At 34.7% G+C, this 17,395-nt stretch overlaps 2 protein-coding genes across 2 annotated transcripts in view; one reads left to right on the top strand and one right to left on the bottom strand.

The window, feature by feature from the left end:
- Positions 1–5,483: 5,483 nt before the first annotated feature.
- On the bottom strand, positions 5,484–6,521 carry LOC107726259 (somatostatin receptor type 2). Its single transcript, XM_016535790.1, has one exon. It carries the CDS (start codon positions 6,519–6,521, stop codon positions 5,484–5,486), a length of 1,038 nt encoding a protein of 345 aa, XP_016391276.1.
- A 3,137-nt stretch (positions 6,522–9,658) lies between these two features.
- Positions 9,659–17,395, top strand: part of LOC107726258 (zinc transporter ZIP11-like) — a 113,690-nt gene continuing 105,953 nt past the window's right edge. Inside the window, exons 1-3 of the mRNA XM_016535789.1 lie at positions 9,659–9,735; positions 10,376–10,488; positions 11,327–11,365. Coding sequence (XP_016391275.1) covers positions 10,381–10,488; positions 11,327–11,365 — 147 coding nt within the window. The 5' untranslated portion in view covers positions 9,659–9,735; positions 10,376–10,380. The remainder of the gene's footprint in view (positions 9,736–10,375; positions 10,489–11,326; positions 11,366–17,395) is intronic.

Genomic DNA, 17,395 nt, shown 5'->3' with positions numbered 1-17,395 from the left:
GAGAAAAAACTCTGTCGGCCTTTAAAAACATGTATTGTAATTGACATCTATTGACACAAATAGATAAAGTGCTATAAAAGAAACACTGAACGGTGTCTTTTGGATGTTTTCTTTCCACAAATCTGAAAAAACACTTTTATGAAAAACCAAAAAGCCCAAAATCTCAAACTTGACAGGTGCATGAAAAAACTGTTTTTTTGCAGTGTCTCCCCTTAAAGACATCTTCTAAACGTCTATTTGACATCTGCATAGGAAGCGTCCTATAGACATATTGCAGATGAGCAAACACTCTGAAAAAGACATCTTACAGATGTAAATGCAGACGTCAAATAGACGTCTCTGAGATGTACGTGTGCACTCTAAAAAATGCTGGGTTAAATACAACCCAGTGCTGGGTAAAATAGGGACAAACCCAGCAATTGGGTTGTTTTGACCCAGCGGTTGGGTTACTACCCAGAAGGTTGGGTTAAACATTTAACCCAACCGCTGGGTCAAAACAGCCCAATTGCTGGGTTTGTCCCTATTTTACCCAGCACTGGGTTGTATTTAACCCAGCATTTGTTAGAGTGTGCTATCAGGGAATTAAAATGAATGAAAACAAATGCCAGTTTGCAATATCAAGCAGCATTTGTACAGCAAATAACTGTAAGGGAATGAAACCGGAAAGCCTTGCACAATCAAGTTACAAAAATCTGAAAATTGAGATTACACTCTAAAAAATGCTGGGTTGTTTCAACCCAACTTTGGGTTGAATATGGACTAACCCAACCGTTGGGTTCAATTTTTACATTACATTTTTAACCCAATGGTTGGGTTAGTCCATATTCAACCCAAAGTTGGGTTGAAACAACCCAGCATTTTTTAGAGTGTAGTTATAGTATGTTCTGCTTTAACAGAACTGAAATCCTTCATCCCAACAGAAGAGAAATGATGAACACCAGCGGGCCTTCACCTCTGACAGCACTTAGTCAACAAGAGCAGAAACTGAGAATATATGGGGTTAAAGGTCAATGGCAGATAAGTCATGAAAAGCCTTGATGAAAGGTAAACTGTGGCAATGGCAATAAACAGACGCAACTTGAAAAAAAAAGAGTAAAATAAATCAAAATGATGAATGATTTAACTGAAATATGAATGGAAACATAAAGAATATCCTATATATTTTATAAGTAGCCTATAAAATAGTGAACCATTTATTTTCGGAACATTGGGTACTAACTTGAAACTCTGACCAAATGGATATTTGCACTGTTTTAAATTAAATTCAGGTTTCAAGAAAAGGGCGACAGAGAGGAAATCCATTGTTCTCAAGCTGACAAAGTAAAAGCAATGGGAAAATCTGATTGTTGTTAAGATGGTGTGTGTTTGAAAGAGAGAGGATTGTGCATTAGTAATGAGAAAGCAAAGCATTTCTGTGTTTCTTTAACTTTGGGCACTTTAATATCCCAGTTGCTGACTTTTGTTAAAACTAAGATTTCAACTTTTTTCTTTTTGTTATATGAAGGTTTCATTAAAACTGTCTTGGAAACGTTTTTTTTTTCCCCCCATGCCTGCGTCATTAATGTTTTATACTTCCATTTATGTAATATTTGATTGTTTTAAGCTTATCCCAGACAAAAAGACTGAATTGTGAATCTGAAATGCGAACATCTAAATATCAATAAAATCATTATGCATATATTTACAACACTTTGTTTCAAGACCATAAAAATCCATAGCTTTTGTGCATCATATTTTAATTGTATTTTGTCGAATTATTTAAATAGCATGAAAATAATAGTTTGTATTATAGGAAATTTTAAAAAGCCATTTCTTGCTGGTGAATGTTATCAAACACATCATTTGAGATGTGGGGGAAATACTGAATGACGGAAATGTTCGTGACTTACATTAAAAGTGACAAAATTCTCCACAAACTGAATAAACTAGACTAGAAAGAAGAAGAAGAAGCCCACAAGGCCAAGTGTGTGTTCTATTTAACTGTGTTAACACAGTCTGCAAAGGAATATGCATAGAATCTGTCTGCATAGAATTCAGACTTTTTAGGTTTAATTTATTGATTTTCTTAAACAATTTCATTATTAGTTCTTTGAATCAATGGCAGTTTGTTGAAACCCGCCGACTGATAACAGTCCCACCTACAGGTCGAAACAGCTAGCTATAAATATCAGCCACTTAAAACAAGGACTTAATGAGGGTGAGCTAAATAAAAGCATAAAGGCTGTTCATGCAGAATGTATTTATGTGATTCGCATTCGTCTTGCACCTGTTTACATAGAAAAACTATTCGAAAGCAGTGCAGCGGTATATACCACAGCTTTCATCACGGACAAAATAAAAGTCATAACTCACAAGACATTATTTGTGAAGAGAAACTTATTTGAAACTTAAAAAATATAACGAGCTTTAGACTATAATCGGAAAATTGCATTGCAACGCCACTGGATCAACAGCCTGCATGTCAATAAAAATGAGTGAGCATAACATTTCCATGATATTTCCAGTAAAAGCTAAATACATCTGTTCAAGAACATGTTTGATTGTCAGAGAGTCATTAAGAAAACTACTGTTTGGTTTGAGTCACATCACCCTCAAATGAAATTTTTTTTAATTGCCATTCATCAAATAGAAGATGAATCCAAAATGAGGCATTTTGTTAAATGCATTTTTCAACAATTTTTTTTCTTTAAGCCCCAACTTGTGTTGTTTTAATAAACTGCATAGAGCTGTCTTACTGTCTTGAATAAGTGCCTCAGGAGACTAACCTATTCATTTTATTACTGAAATACATTATAGGCCTGCACTGGACATGTGACGCCCAAGGGCCCAATTAAAATCCTTTGTCAGAGTAGGCACAGTGATAGCTACTGATAATACATGATTATAGTCAAACAGCCAAGCTAGGAGTTTAAAAGGATGTTTTCTAAGGTGCAAAGCCAAACGTTGGGAACAATAAATGAAATCTCTTTAAACAGCCTTGGTCATCAGTGACAGAGAAGTGACAGCTGAACTAGAGGACGGTTTTGTTGTTAACTAGAGTATATTGAACTTATGTTTTTTTTTCTATTTGTTCATAGTTGCTTATGACATAATATGCATGCTGATTTTGGTGAGAGTAATGAGGGACGTGATCCCATAACCTCCTGAGAGATGTTATTTAAAATTGTTTCGGGACATAATGCGTGTGAGAGCCATTGCTAAGCTTCTAATTTTGTATATAAATCATTTTTTTGGAAGATTTGGTGATCTTAGATTGCATCTGTTTTATGTCAGTGGTATAATTCTATGACAATCGTCACGAAAACATATTCATCATGGAGCCATGGGACACTCTTCTTCTACATTTGTACATGGGAATGAAGCATTTTAAGTGTTCTAATCTAAGCATGCTGCCTCCCACCAAGTCCTGTCTTATATATTTATGCATATTTATTTATTTATTTATTTATTTTTAACAGGATGACTGGCAACTATGGTCATTTTAAGGAAAAGTGTATGCATATACATGTATGCATGTGTGTTCGTACCCTTATTTTGATGAGAAAAGTTTTATGCTACCAGGTTTCCCTTTAGTCATGAATACTGAGTAAGGAAAGGTATGTTATAGGCTTGTATTGCACCTGGGCTGCCTATAAAACTGCAGAAAAAACAACACGTTTATAACATTTCAAATGTGGGCCAGATGTGAGACAAAGAAGTTCTGTGGACCATTTTCTCAATGCATTTCTCAGTTGCAAGTCAAGATATTAATACCAACCTGAGTCAAACTTCATGTTTTTCTCTGCAAGCGGTTATACATTTATATATTTTAGAGCAGAAACGACTCAAATTGGATGCATGTTTGTTTCTCTGAAAGTTTAATCTGAAAACTTTAACTTTAATCTTTGGTAGGATGTGCTCAGAGATTCATAAATGTTTAAATAATTCAGTCTACTTACTTAAACAAAGAGAATTGCACACTCTGTTGTTAGCTGTGAATTTTAATGTTTCTGAACAATGATAATTTACATCTGTAGAAAGTAAAAATCCATGTTTTGGATGATTATATGCAAGTGTTCCATACATGCAATAAAGTAAAATATCGTCATAAACCACAAACATAAAATATTGGCAAAATACTGTGATACACTGGAAACAAGGGTAAATTGTTAATTTCTAATCATAAGTTCAGAATATATTACAAAGCATAATTACTTCTGGTTTCTTGGTGTGGCATCCTGTCGAGCCAAATAAAGAATTTTAGCAAAAAAATAGCTAAATATATATATAAATCAAATAATAAAAATATACATTACCCTGTGTAGATATTGTATGTATAATTAATAACACATGGTCATTTAAATCAGTGTTGCCCATTAACATCTCATTTATCAACTGTTTTCAAACAAATTCACAACCACATTCTTTTTTCATGTGTCATTCGGCAACAGTCACACAAAAGTCCTCAAATATTTGGTCCAAGCTGGATGCCATGACAACCATGACATCATCCTGAAGTCCACAATCAGTATGACAGCAATTGTACAGGAGAGCAGAAATTGCATAATCATCCTTTACAACACGGCCCTTCCTTTGCATGGAAAGCAAGCAACTTTGCTTTAGTGGTAAAAGAGCGTTGCTGCAGCATAAGGTGAGTTATCGACTTCCACTCGCCACTTATCATGACTCAGTCTGCTCATGTCTTTTTCTCTATTGCATAGAAGCAAAAGCAATCACAGAGACAGTGTACTAGAAAAATGTGGCAAGCAAAGATTGTCTGTTTACAAAGTGGGAATGCATTGCAACACAAACCCTTCGAAATATTTACATGTAAACAGAGACGTACTAAGCTAGCGTGCTTTGTACATTGGTGTCGTGCAAGACAAACCCCTCGGTGTCTCTGTCAAAGTGTGTCGGGGAGCTCTTGTGAGGGCAGAGGAGGGCGTGGAAATGACTTCGAAATGTTTCCGACAGACATGCGTACAGTATTGGATTGGCGCAGCTCCACGAGTACGACAGCAGCACCACAAACTCAAAGCCACGCGTGAAATCGAGCACCAGGTCTATTCGGTGCAGGGAGCAAAAGTTGAAGACTGTCATTCGGCAACAGTCACACAAAAGTCCTCAAATATTTGGTCCAAGCTGGATGCCATGACAACCATGACATCATCCTGAAGTCCACAATCAGTATGACAGCAATTGTACAGGAGAGCAGAAATTGCATAATCATCCTTTACAACACGGCCCTTCCTTTGCATGGAAAGCAAGCAACTTTGCTTTAGTGGTAAAAGAGCGTTGCTGCAGCATAAGGTGAGTTATCGACTTCCACTCGCCACTTATCATGACTCAGTCTGCTCATGTCTTTTTCTCTATTGCATAGAAGCAAAAGCAATCACAGAGACAGTGTACTAGAAAAATGTGGCAAGCAAAGATTGTCTGTTTACAAAGTGGGAATGCATTGCAACACAAACCCTTCGAAATATTTACATGTAAACAGAGACGTACTAAGCTAGCGTGCTTTGTACATTGGTGTCGTGCAAGACAAACCCCTCGGTGTCTCTGTCAAAGTGTGTCGGGGAGCTCTTGTGAGGGCAGAGGAGGGCGTGGAAATGACTTCGAAATGTTTCCGACAGACATGCGTACAGTATTGGATTGGCGCAGCTCCACGAGTACGACAGCAGCACCACAAACTCAAAGCCACGCGTGAAATCGAGCACCAGGTCTATTCGGTGCAGGGAGCAAAAGTTGAAGACGTAGAACGGCAGCCAGCAGATGCCAAACACCAAAACAACCGCCACCACCATCTTGGTTACCTGTGTCTCAAACCTGTGACTTTCCATTGAAGAAGACGTTTGCTGTCTGGCGCTTCTCAGAGTCACTAGAAGTGCCGTGTAAAACACAATCATTACGGTGAACGGCAAGGCGAAGCCCAGTACGAATGTGTAGCTAAGAAAGGCCAACCACCAGGACTCAGATGCAATATGAGGGTCAACGGTGCACAAACCGTAGGTGGCAGAAAAGTGAATAGCCATTGGAAGCACTGGAAACAGAGAGATAAACCACATTAATGCAGCGATGAGCTTCGCCCGTCGCGGCGTCCGCCAGCGAGCGAAACGCAGCGGGTCTACCAGAGCCATATAGCGATCAACACTCATCACCGTTAAGCAGAACACGCTTGTGAATTGATTGATGCCATCCAGAACCATAACCAGCTTACAAACGGCTTCTCCGAAGATCCACTGGTCCTGGAAGTTTTGGATGGCGATGAACGGGAGTCCCACCATGAAGAGTCCATCCGCCAAAGCCAAGTTGAAAATGTAGACGGTGGTCGCCGAAGACATTTTGTCCAGTTTCAGAATGGTGACGATGACCAGCGAGTTCCCGGCCAATCCCACAATGCACACGGCCAGGTACAAGACGGCCATGGTGACGCTGAAAGTATCGAAGTCCTCCCGAATGTAGACGTTGTTTATCGCAGCGCTGTCCAGATCTAGAATCGAAACATTGTCGTAAAACATTCCCAAAGGTTTCGCGGTTTCCATTTTTAGTCAAAAAAACGATTTGTAGTTCTTGGAGAAGTTCAAATGTATTAGATTTGGCCAAAATTTCTGGTCAAAAATGGTTTGTAGTCCTTGGAAAAGAAGTTTGAATGCATTAGAGCTTGCTAAAATATCAACAATTGTTGGTAGTTGTTGCAGGAGAAGTTCAAAAGTATTAGAACTTGCCAAAATGTCAAAAATGGTTTGCAGTTCTTGCAGAAAAAGTTCAAATGCATTAGAGCATGCTAAAATTTCTGGTCAAAAATGATTTTTAGTCCTTGCAGGAGAAGTTCAAACGTATTAGAAATTGCTAAAAGTTCTGAAAAACAATGGTTTGTAGTCCTCACAGGAGTTCAAACTTATTAAAAAATTGCCAAGATTTCTGGAAGAAAATAGTTTGCGGTCCTTGCAGAAGTTGCGGAAATGTATTGCAACTTGACAAACTTTCTGGTCAAAAACGTTTGTAGTTTATAGTCCTTGCAGGAGAAGATCAAGAGTACCAGATCTTGCCTAAATTAGATCTCCACAGGTTTGCATCCACCTTGTCCTTGAAGCTGGTTTATTTTCCCATCTCAAGAACGTCCCCGGTTGGTCTTTGAAGCAATTTCAGCATAAGCTCGGAGGAAAAACAAACTGCCAACTCAAATGAGTGGTAGGATATTTGTTGAAAGATCTAGACTCCAAAGCAGAAATCTAGTGGGTGTTTGACTCTCCTAGTGAGATCTTATACATCCCCCCTGCAGCGTCCAGAGTGTGTGTGTGTGTCTGAAGTCATCCGTTGACTCTCATAAGCTGCGCTGGCTCGTTCCAATCCGCTGTTATGAGGTTTCCAGGGTGCCATCTGTTACAATACTTTTGTTTTCATAACTAAACACCCTTGTCAGAAGGTCCATCCAGCCTTTCTTTCACACTCCTTTGCTCACTCCCTCTCATTTTCCTCCTTCTCTCCACCCCTCTGTTTCCTCGCTTTCCTCGCAGTTCAGTGGGGGGTCAATCTGAGCCGATCAACCCCCAACTTCCCCTCTGGGCCACCCACTTTCCAAATACGTCCCCAAAGGATGAGTGATGAATCTCTCCCTCTGCTTGTTTTAATGTGCTGCGTTCCCCCCTTCAGTGTTTATATTTCCCTCTGATTGTCTTTGTTTGTTGGTCAGTGAATCATTTATCACGCGCAAGGCCTCGGTGGGTGGAAACGGTTGCAGATAAAAGGGCAAGAGTAATGAGCGATCACCTCAGTCCTGTTCCTCCTCTGACACGCATAGTTGGAATGCCGCAATTCTCACAGTGAGCTTCCCAGGATAACAGCAACTGAGGGAGGTACTGGTTATACTCACCTCGGTGACAAGCACAGTTTTCGTAGCAGATTTGTCGTTATGCAATATGCAGAATGTTTTGGAGATCACTCTACTCCCAATTCCATGAAATCATTCCTAGAATTTGGAACTTTTCATTGGCGTGTTACTGTAAACTTGGAAATGCTTTGTAGGCTGAGCTTATTTAGAGGTCTTAAAGGGCCTCGAGTGACTTGAAGACAGGTATCCAGTCCTCTCTAATAAATCTACATGGCCGGCATTTGGTTTCACTGTTCTGGGCTGGAGTTTTCATGTAGCTCTTAACAAGGAACATACGGAACATTATGTTGTAGTTTCTAAGAATTGTAACTGCTTTAGAATGATTCAAACTGTTCAGAAACCTTTGCTTCAGAAAGCTTTAATACACGTTCCTGGTCTCGTCTGTGCATCTCTTTATGTCTTTGTCTTTCAAGTTTTTGCTGCATGTGTGTTTTTTTAATTAGTTCCATTATTTCTGCTTTTCAAGCACTACTGAAATGACTCCCCTTTTATCTTTCATTTCTGTTCTCTGATCTAATTTCTTATGGATTATCATTCATCCTGAACTGAATTACAGATCTCAAATGCACATAAAATTGAGCGATGCTTTATTTGTTATGTTGCATTTTGACTAATTTGTTGTTGACAGTCTATGACCTGTAACCTGATGAGAAATCCAGTATAATATATTCAAAGTATTTAATGTATTAATAAGAAAATAATACGGAAATCGTGTTCTGTGTGATGGAAGTCAGTTATTTCAAAACTTGTCTGATTCTTCCATTCTGTTCTTAAAGATGAACATACACGAGAAGTTCATACGGTTATTGAATCACATTGTCATGAAAGAGACAAGAAGCAGTGCAGGATACTTAACCAAATGCATTTCCAAAAGAGCTGCCGTTATCAAACAAGAAATTAGATCAAATAAATGAGAAAAGAGATGAAAGATAAAAGGAGAGTAATAACTGAAGAGCAAATACAAAGGTGCTAACGCACATGCCAAAAATTAAAAGATAATGGACTAGAGATAGGAAAAGGTTGATTAGAGAAATACTGCAATATAAAAAGTATTACATTTTATAATTGTATCATTCATGGGATTGGAATATGATTTAAAAGGGGTTCAAACTCGGGTCACTTGAATATAAAGCAGCGTGAAAGTATCAGAGCACATGCAAATGTATCCAGAATAATACAATCAGGGGCCCAGAATGCTGCTAATAATTAATTTAAATTAAAATTAATTTAAATAATGTGATTTGATCAAATTAAAATTTATTAATTTAATATTCTGTATAGACTACACCAAACATTTTTTTTTTTTTAACTTTGAAATAACTTTCACTCAGAAATTGCTAGTCAATTTCACAAATAATTACAAAGCCGCAGCCAAAACTTTAAAATGAAATGCTGAAAGACTGAAATAGTATTTTCTATGTAAAACACACTCCAGTAATCTGTTTTATTTAGCTGCAAGTTCGAAAACTTGTAGCTAATTTCTTTTTTTTATACAGTATACAGAAGCAGGTCACCATATCAATAAGTAAATTAATTTTTTTTTAATGATATTATGTTTTTAGTGCATTTATTGATTGATTGGTTGATTGATTTATTAATTATTTTTTTTCCCAAAGGCACCATTTTCTCGTAATATAAGTTTCCAAAAAAGAAAAAGACATAATCCACGAGTTCACAACAGTATTCAGCTGTAAAACTTTTCTGTCAATTGTAAACTTCATGCGTTAACCTGTTTTTGGAAAGTAGCTGACGCGGTCACTTTAAAACTGTGAATGAACCAATAGGAGCTCGAGGGAGGCGGGACTTCGGCTGTAACACAGACACGTGTACACAGGGAAGCAGGAAGTGAAGCTGTTCTCTAAACAGTAAGAACTATTTAATAGTAAGCAGTGTATTCTGCGGCAGTAAAATGAATGAAAACAAGCCCAGAAACCACAAAACTGTTATCGATTCGTTTTTTTTATTTTTTATTTTTTTGGCGTGTGTGTGTTTTTGAAATACTGAAATATTTAAATGCAAGAGCGGATAAATTTTACAAGAGCCTTTCAGTGTATGTGGTTTCATCAAATAGCGCTGCATTTAAATTATTATGTCACTTGAGAGATTGTTTTAACATTCATAAGACAGAAGAAACTGCAGCGTTAGTTAATATGTTTATTTGATTCATGCGTAATGACAGCTGTTGCACTCACTCAACTGACTGTAGATATATTGTAACACGAATATGGCAGAGATTAAACAATAATTACAAACTGTATCCGTTAATTGCCATTAATTCTACCTGTAAACAAACATTATGGTTTAAATGGGCAGTAATTATAAACCATATCCGTTGGGCTTGCCATTAACTCTACCTGTAAATAAACATAATGGTTATGTAAATGTGCTAGTTTTAATCTACAGAGCAGCAGTGTTTGCAGATATCCTGGATAAACAGGATTTGGTTCACACACCCGTCTGTGGAATAAACTGCATCCTCCGTCTCTGTGCGTTTCATTTGACCAGGCATCATGATCGCAGGCGTCAGTCCTGTGCTTCAGGCCCTGCTGGGGACCCTGTTCACCTGGGGCCTCACCGCAGCTGGAGCCGCTCTCGTCTTCGTCTTCTCCAGCGGACAGGTGAGACGGGTTACATCAGACAGGGTTTTAATCTAATTTAGAGTCATGCAGAGAGAAGCTTAAAGTGATAGTTCAAAGCTAAAATTCTGTCATCGTATGCTCGACATAGAAGAAGATATTATGAAGAATGTACTGAACACTCTTTTCCATATAGCCATGTGAGTTAAAGGGATAGTTGCTGATAGCCATTGAACTCCTTTTCTTTTTCCATACTATGAAAGTCAATGGCTGCCAGAAGCGGTTTTGTTACCCGCATTCTTCAAATTATCTTCTTTTGTGTTTTAACAGAAGGAACAGGTTTGGAACATGAGAGAGATTAAATGACGCCTTTATTAATTTTTGGGTGAACTTTCCCTTTAATGAGGAAATTTTAATGCATATTTCTGCAAGTAAAATGAGTTTGGCACAACATAAATGGCATAGAGTAAATGGTGAAAATATATATATTTTTAAATTTTTAATTCAATTTTTTTACAAATTGTTTTTTTTTTTGATTTTTTGAATTCGTAATTTAAAATTTTATAAGAGTCAAGGTGAATGAACTAATAATGTGAAGATTTGAATGTTTAACTAATTTTAACAGTAAGTTAAAAATCTGTTAATTGGTTAACAGTAAGTTCACTTAGTATATACAGTAAAAATGTGATCTAACAGGACATTTCATATAATTTTATAGTAAAATACTGTTAAATGTACAGTTTATGGAAGTGTAAAATGGCAAGTCATCATATAATTTACAGTAAAAATCAGCTGTTGATTTCTCTCTCTCTCTCTCTCTCTCTCTCTTTTTGTACCATTAATTTTACTTAAATGTTAGTTTTTTCTTTCCTCCTCACAGAAGCGGATCTTGGATGGCAGTCTGGGATTTGCCGCAGGGGTAAGAAACCCTCAACCCTAATTTTTTTCACTTTCCTTCTTTGCTTTATGTGTCCATCGTTTTTTCCCCTTTTTGCCGTACATTCTCATGGTGTGTTCGCATCACATCTCATTTTTCTTTACACAATGAAATTAATTCATCGAGGGCAAGCAGGAGCACGTAATGTGCTTTGTTGTTTGGGAAAACTGTTAGTAAGGCATGGAAAATAATATATGTTTTTTTATCTGTGACCCAGAATTAATTACACTGTCCTGTTTTGATTATCTGCAATATTTGAATGCAACATCAGGTTTGCTGAATTCTTATCAAATGTTCAGAAACAACAGTTCACCTCTTGTGCTCGCCTGAAGGATCGTGAAAAATGGTCTTGCATTGAAGATGGAAAAATATCATTTCCATGACATTAAATATGCATGCTTTGTAGATTGGAATTGAAAATCCAGCAAGCTAATAAATGGTATGTTTTTTTTTCTGCCCTCATGTTCTAGACATTTGAGTCATTACAAATCTTACATAATGAGCACATGTATAATGATACTCAATCTTTGGCTTCTGTGCAGTCTAGCGTAGTTTTATTGCTCTGCTCGGGGTACAGAGATTGTTTCAAACTATAAATATGATTGCACTTGATGACAGTTTGTCTTTTAAAGAACATATTGATCTATGAAAGTGAATACGAAATTATTATATTTTTTGTTGCAAATTAGAAACAAGTTGCTCCTACTTTTCTAGATATTTTATACAGATATGCTGGTGTTTGTTCTTTGCAGATGCTTCATCGTTTACCATGTTGTGATTAAAGTAATTACTCAGTGTAACTCATTGTAGTCTGTATGCAAAGGTTAAATGGCTCAGTTTCATTGGTTCAACTTTGTTTGTAAAGTACTAATCAGTTCCTTGCTTTCATATTTTGCAGGTTATGCTCATTTTCAATCAGATTCGTATTACAGCCTGCTTTCAGTTGATAGAGTATGAATTCTTATCCCTAATATGAGGACTGCATTTGGAAAGAAGGCTTTTGCTTCTTCTTCGAATAATTGTCATAAAACATTGAAATGTAAAAAGTAAAACCTGCTATACCTGCTACCTTTCAATACTGTAGATTCAGGTCAAATACTTTTAAACTGCAACTTTGGCATTATACACACACACGCACCCACACACACACACACACGCAAACTCACACACACACACACACACACTCTCACACACTCTCTCTCTCTCTCTCTCTCTCTCTCTCACACACACACAGTGTACGGTACTTTGTTTATATAAATTAATAAACTATATAAATAATATTATATAGATAATATAAGATATATAAGATTCAGTAATACTGAAATAACACTTGATATATATATATATATATATATATTAGTCTGGCTACTAAATTATCTGAAGGCTAAAGCAAGTGTTCCTTCTATGAGAACGTCAATTACAGCCCTGCAGTCTCCTTAGTTATTAGTTTGTCTTCCTCCTCCTCCTCCTCCTCCTCTTCTGGAGTCTGCTGTTGTCCATATGGATCGTGCTTTAGTTTGGTGGTCTTGCTTTGCCTCAAGCAATTGTGTTCCTGAAACAGCACAGCATCTGGCATCATGATATTGCCAAGAGCAAATATTCCTGAGAAGATCATTCTCTCTGTTTCTGCAGCGCAGCAATGCTGATGGGAGAGTGAGGGCTTCTGGACTGGAGAGGTTAAGAAATGCTGAAGGGCTGTTAGTCTGATTTGTGGGGTCAATTATAACTCTAGGAGGTGGGTGATGTTTTCAACAATAGTCGTCACCATAAATAAATGTGTTTAGAGTGAACATTTTTCGCTCTGCTCTTTGTTTTTCACTGAAGATTAATGGCTGTAATCACTGGAAGTTGTATTCGGGGTGTGTGTGTGTGTGTGTGTTTGGCTTTTTGTTAGACAGAAAGTGAGGAGTGACAAAAAGGGATGTATAAAGCAGTACAAACTTGAGCTTGAATCTACTTCTGTTCCACAGCACTGACAAGAGAGTCGACTTTTTAAAGAATTACAACATTTTTTTTCATTGTATGGTTCACTTATAATGTACCAAAGGTTTCTTGCAGCAAAAACAATTTAGTTGAATTTCCACCTTTTTCCTATTTTATGTCCACTTTTTCCCCTGATGTTTTCCTTTTAGGAGTGTGCGATATTGACAAAAATGACATTTTCTTGGATTTTGTGGATAATGATAATTAGACAGTATTTTGTGTTTTTGTTCTGATGTCTTAGGCCTGTGATATTCTGTGCGATGGTTCGTTCACAGCAGTGACAGAAATGAACTTATTCAATAAAGGCTTTGCCAGCTTCAATTGATTTCCAGGGGCATTTTTTCATAACCTTGTTAGATATAAAGATTTGACATAAATGATGCATTTAATCTGTAAATGCATTTTGGATAATAAGACCTTAAAGGCTGTGACCGATCAAATGAAGTCAGGATCAACACAATACATTTTTGCGCTGCAGAAGAGGCACAGAAGCTGCATCTAAAGCAGCATTTACTGCAGTTACATTTGCATAAGTAATGCTATGAAATTAGTATTTTAGAAATTTTGAATATCTAAATCTGAAATGTTTTTTTTTTAAACGAAATTATACTTTAAATATGAAACTAAAACTGACAGTAGGTGGCACCAATTCAGTGTCTTAATGAGCGAGTCATTGAATCTTTCATGCAACTGATTCGCTTAAATGGTTGCTTCATTCAAAAACAAAGCATGTTTTAAAAAATATTAAATATTATATATATATATATATCTGTAGGTGGAGTTGATGCATCCTATCTTAAATCATATTTCACCCACCATTTATTCATTCAGTTTATTACTATTCTATCAGGTCACTCTTAATTCTGATGTATTGGCATGCATTGTAATTATAATCAGTTTTCTCTGGTGTTTTCTAAATTATTTTTATTTGATTGAATATTAGATGCTTAGTGTGTTTGGTGCAAAACTGGCAGATGATTTTAATTACAATCATTGTTTAAAGGAAAAGCAAGTTGTTCTGATTGTCTCTGCAGTAAGAATACTGTAAATGTACATGCTTGATCACATAATCTCAAAATCTCTGGATATTACCGACATTTCTGCTGCAATTATGACACAGCTGCTTATTTTCAAACAGAAGCTGAGAGTATTGATATTTTAATTAACAATGATTCATTTTGTGATTCCAGAAATTTCAAGAACTGATTCTTTGATTAAAAACAGTAGTTATAAGTTATTGATTTAATCATTATTCTTTTAGAGTTTTAGTTTTAAAGTGAATTATTTTAATATACTAATAATAGTTTATTTATATATTATTACTATATTAATAATAGTTAATAGTATTTTTTAAATAACATATTCAGAACGCAGAAACAAATAAACCTTCTGGTTGAGAACGACTACCATAATCATGTTGATTATTTTCTTCTTTGATTGTGATGAAACGATTATTTACATAATCTATGTATATATATATATATGTACCTGATAAATATTCAATAACTGAATTCCTGCTATTAGTCTACAAATATTTATAATATTTTTTAATTCTAATAATATAAATGCATCATGCTGTCTGTCTATCATGAACAACATATATATATGTAAACATAATGTACATATGTATGTAAAAGCCATCAGAGGGAGTTTTTTAGTTTGTGTCTGGTTTCTGTAAATGATTTCTCTTTTTAAAGCAAAGCACTCATAGTCTGATTCGTTAGTTTGGCGTGTTTTTCATTTGTATTCTCGCTCATTTGTGTTCAGTTTCAGATCTGTTCCTGTGTTGCTCATAGAGCTGAGACAGACTCATGATCAGCCGGATCAGTGTTGCGGCTCGGTTTCTCTGCTTGTTTTATTAACATCGCTGGCGTTCATTGAAACCCGCATGCGTCATTCAGCGACATAGTATTTATAAATATGGAGCGAGAGCAATAAATCTTCAGTTTGTTGTTCTTTAGACTGTTGTGTCTGACGTGTTTCCTTCTCAACATACTGAGGTTTTGTGGTGATGCAACCTTTTACTCCGTTTGTGAAACTCATATTTGGCTCTGTATTTTAATACATGATTACTTGGTTTGTTGTGTTGGAGGGAATGGAGTGGCTGCATGCTGGTTTGTTATTAAATAAGCTGTTTTACAGTGTGCATTTTCCATCAACTCAAATTTTACCTCTATATTTGGATAGAAATGTTAATTATCACTTGATTGAGACACAAGAATCATGACTAATTTTCTTTCTTAAAGGCATAGTTCACTCACAAATGAAAATTTTGTCATGTTATTCCAAAGCCACATGACTTTTCTTTTGTTTTTCTTCTGTGGAATTTATTTATTTTTATTCAGTATGTATTTATTTATTAAATACATTTATTTAATACAGCTCTTTATTAAATACAGATTTTATTCATTTATTAAATAAATAAATGCAGTAATCTGATACATTTATTTTGAAACGCGTTTATTTATTTATGTAATTAATAATCATCTGTGGAATTTATTTATTTTTAATCAGTATGTATTTATTTATTAAATACATTTATTTAATACAGCTCTTTATTAAATAAAGATTTTATTAATGTATTAAATGAATAAATGCAGTAATTTGATACATTTATTTATACATACATACGTTTATTTATATCAGCTTTTATTTATTTATTTATTTATTTATTAAATACATTTATTTAATACAGCTCTTTATTAAATAAAGATTTTATTAATGTATTAAATAAATAAATGCAGTAATTTGATACATGTTTATTTATTTATTTATGTAATTAATAATCATCTGTGGAATTTATTTATTTTTAATCAGTATGTATTTATTTATTAAATACATTTATTTAATACAGCTCTTTATTAAATAAAGATTTTATTAATGTATTAAATAAATAAATGCAGTAATTTGATACATGTTTATTTATTTATTTATGTAATTAATAATCATCTGTGGAATTTATTTATTTTTAATCAGTATGTATTTATTTATTAAATACATTTATTTAATACAGCTCTTTATTAAATAAAGATTTTATTAATGTATTAAATAAATAAATGCAGTAATTTGATACATTTGTTTTTAAACATATTTATTTATTTATGTAATTAATAATCATCTGTGGAATTTATTTATTTATTTTTATGCAGTATGTTTTTATTTATTAAATACATTTATTTAATACAGCTCTTTATTAAATAAAGATTTTATTCATTTATTAAATAAATAAATGCAGTAATTTGATTGTATTTAATATTGTGTATATGTATTTAATAAAATATCTTTATTAATTAAAGCTTTTATTTCTTTATTCAAATTATTTCTTTATGTATTTTATTTGTAAATACATACATACGTTTATTTATATCAGCTTTTATTTATTTATTTATTTATTTATTAAATACATTTATTTATTTGTATTTTTTCAGTTTATTTATTTATTTTATACATTTTTATGACACGGCTAGTTATAAACGCTCTCTACCTGTCAATCATTGTGCATAATATTCAGGTTTGCTGACACGTCTCCAAAAGGTGGGATTTTAGACCGAGGGCGTGTGCTTGTTAGAACTGAATGCTTGAAATCACTTGCAGCACCTTCAGCAAACATTTGTATTGTCTTGTCTGGATCAGTTTTACTTCAGTTTCTTATTTCTAAGACATATAGCCAGTCATAGCTGGTGTTACTGGGGTTTTTATATTTTCATAATGTAGTCTTTATGATCCACATTATGATGAACCAAGCATTATGTAATATTTATCTTTCATATCACATTTAAAATAAATATACTGTTTTTGCAGTCAGGGTCCATTTGGAATTGTTTTATAACTTATATTTTCATAACTTAATACTTTTCAACTAAAACCATATTTTATCTGATCAGATTTTTAGATTTTGTTTTATGTTTTGAATGTTATTACCAAGTTATTACTCCATGTATCCCTTAAAAAACAAACAAAAAAAACTTTATTACTAATTAAGCGCTAATTAATATAATTACACACAAACCACATCCAAAAAAATAAAAT

This window comes from Sinocyclocheilus rhinocerous, unplaced genomic scaffold (assembly GCF_001515625.1).
Source record: "Sinocyclocheilus rhinocerous isolate Xijiao unplaced genomic scaffold, SAMN03320098_v1.1 scaffold546, whole genome shotgun sequence".
Taxonomy (NCBI): Eukaryota; Metazoa; Chordata; class Actinopteri; order Cypriniformes; family Cyprinidae; genus Sinocyclocheilus; species Sinocyclocheilus rhinocerous.
This window is presented reverse-complemented; position numbering and strand designations above follow the sequence as displayed.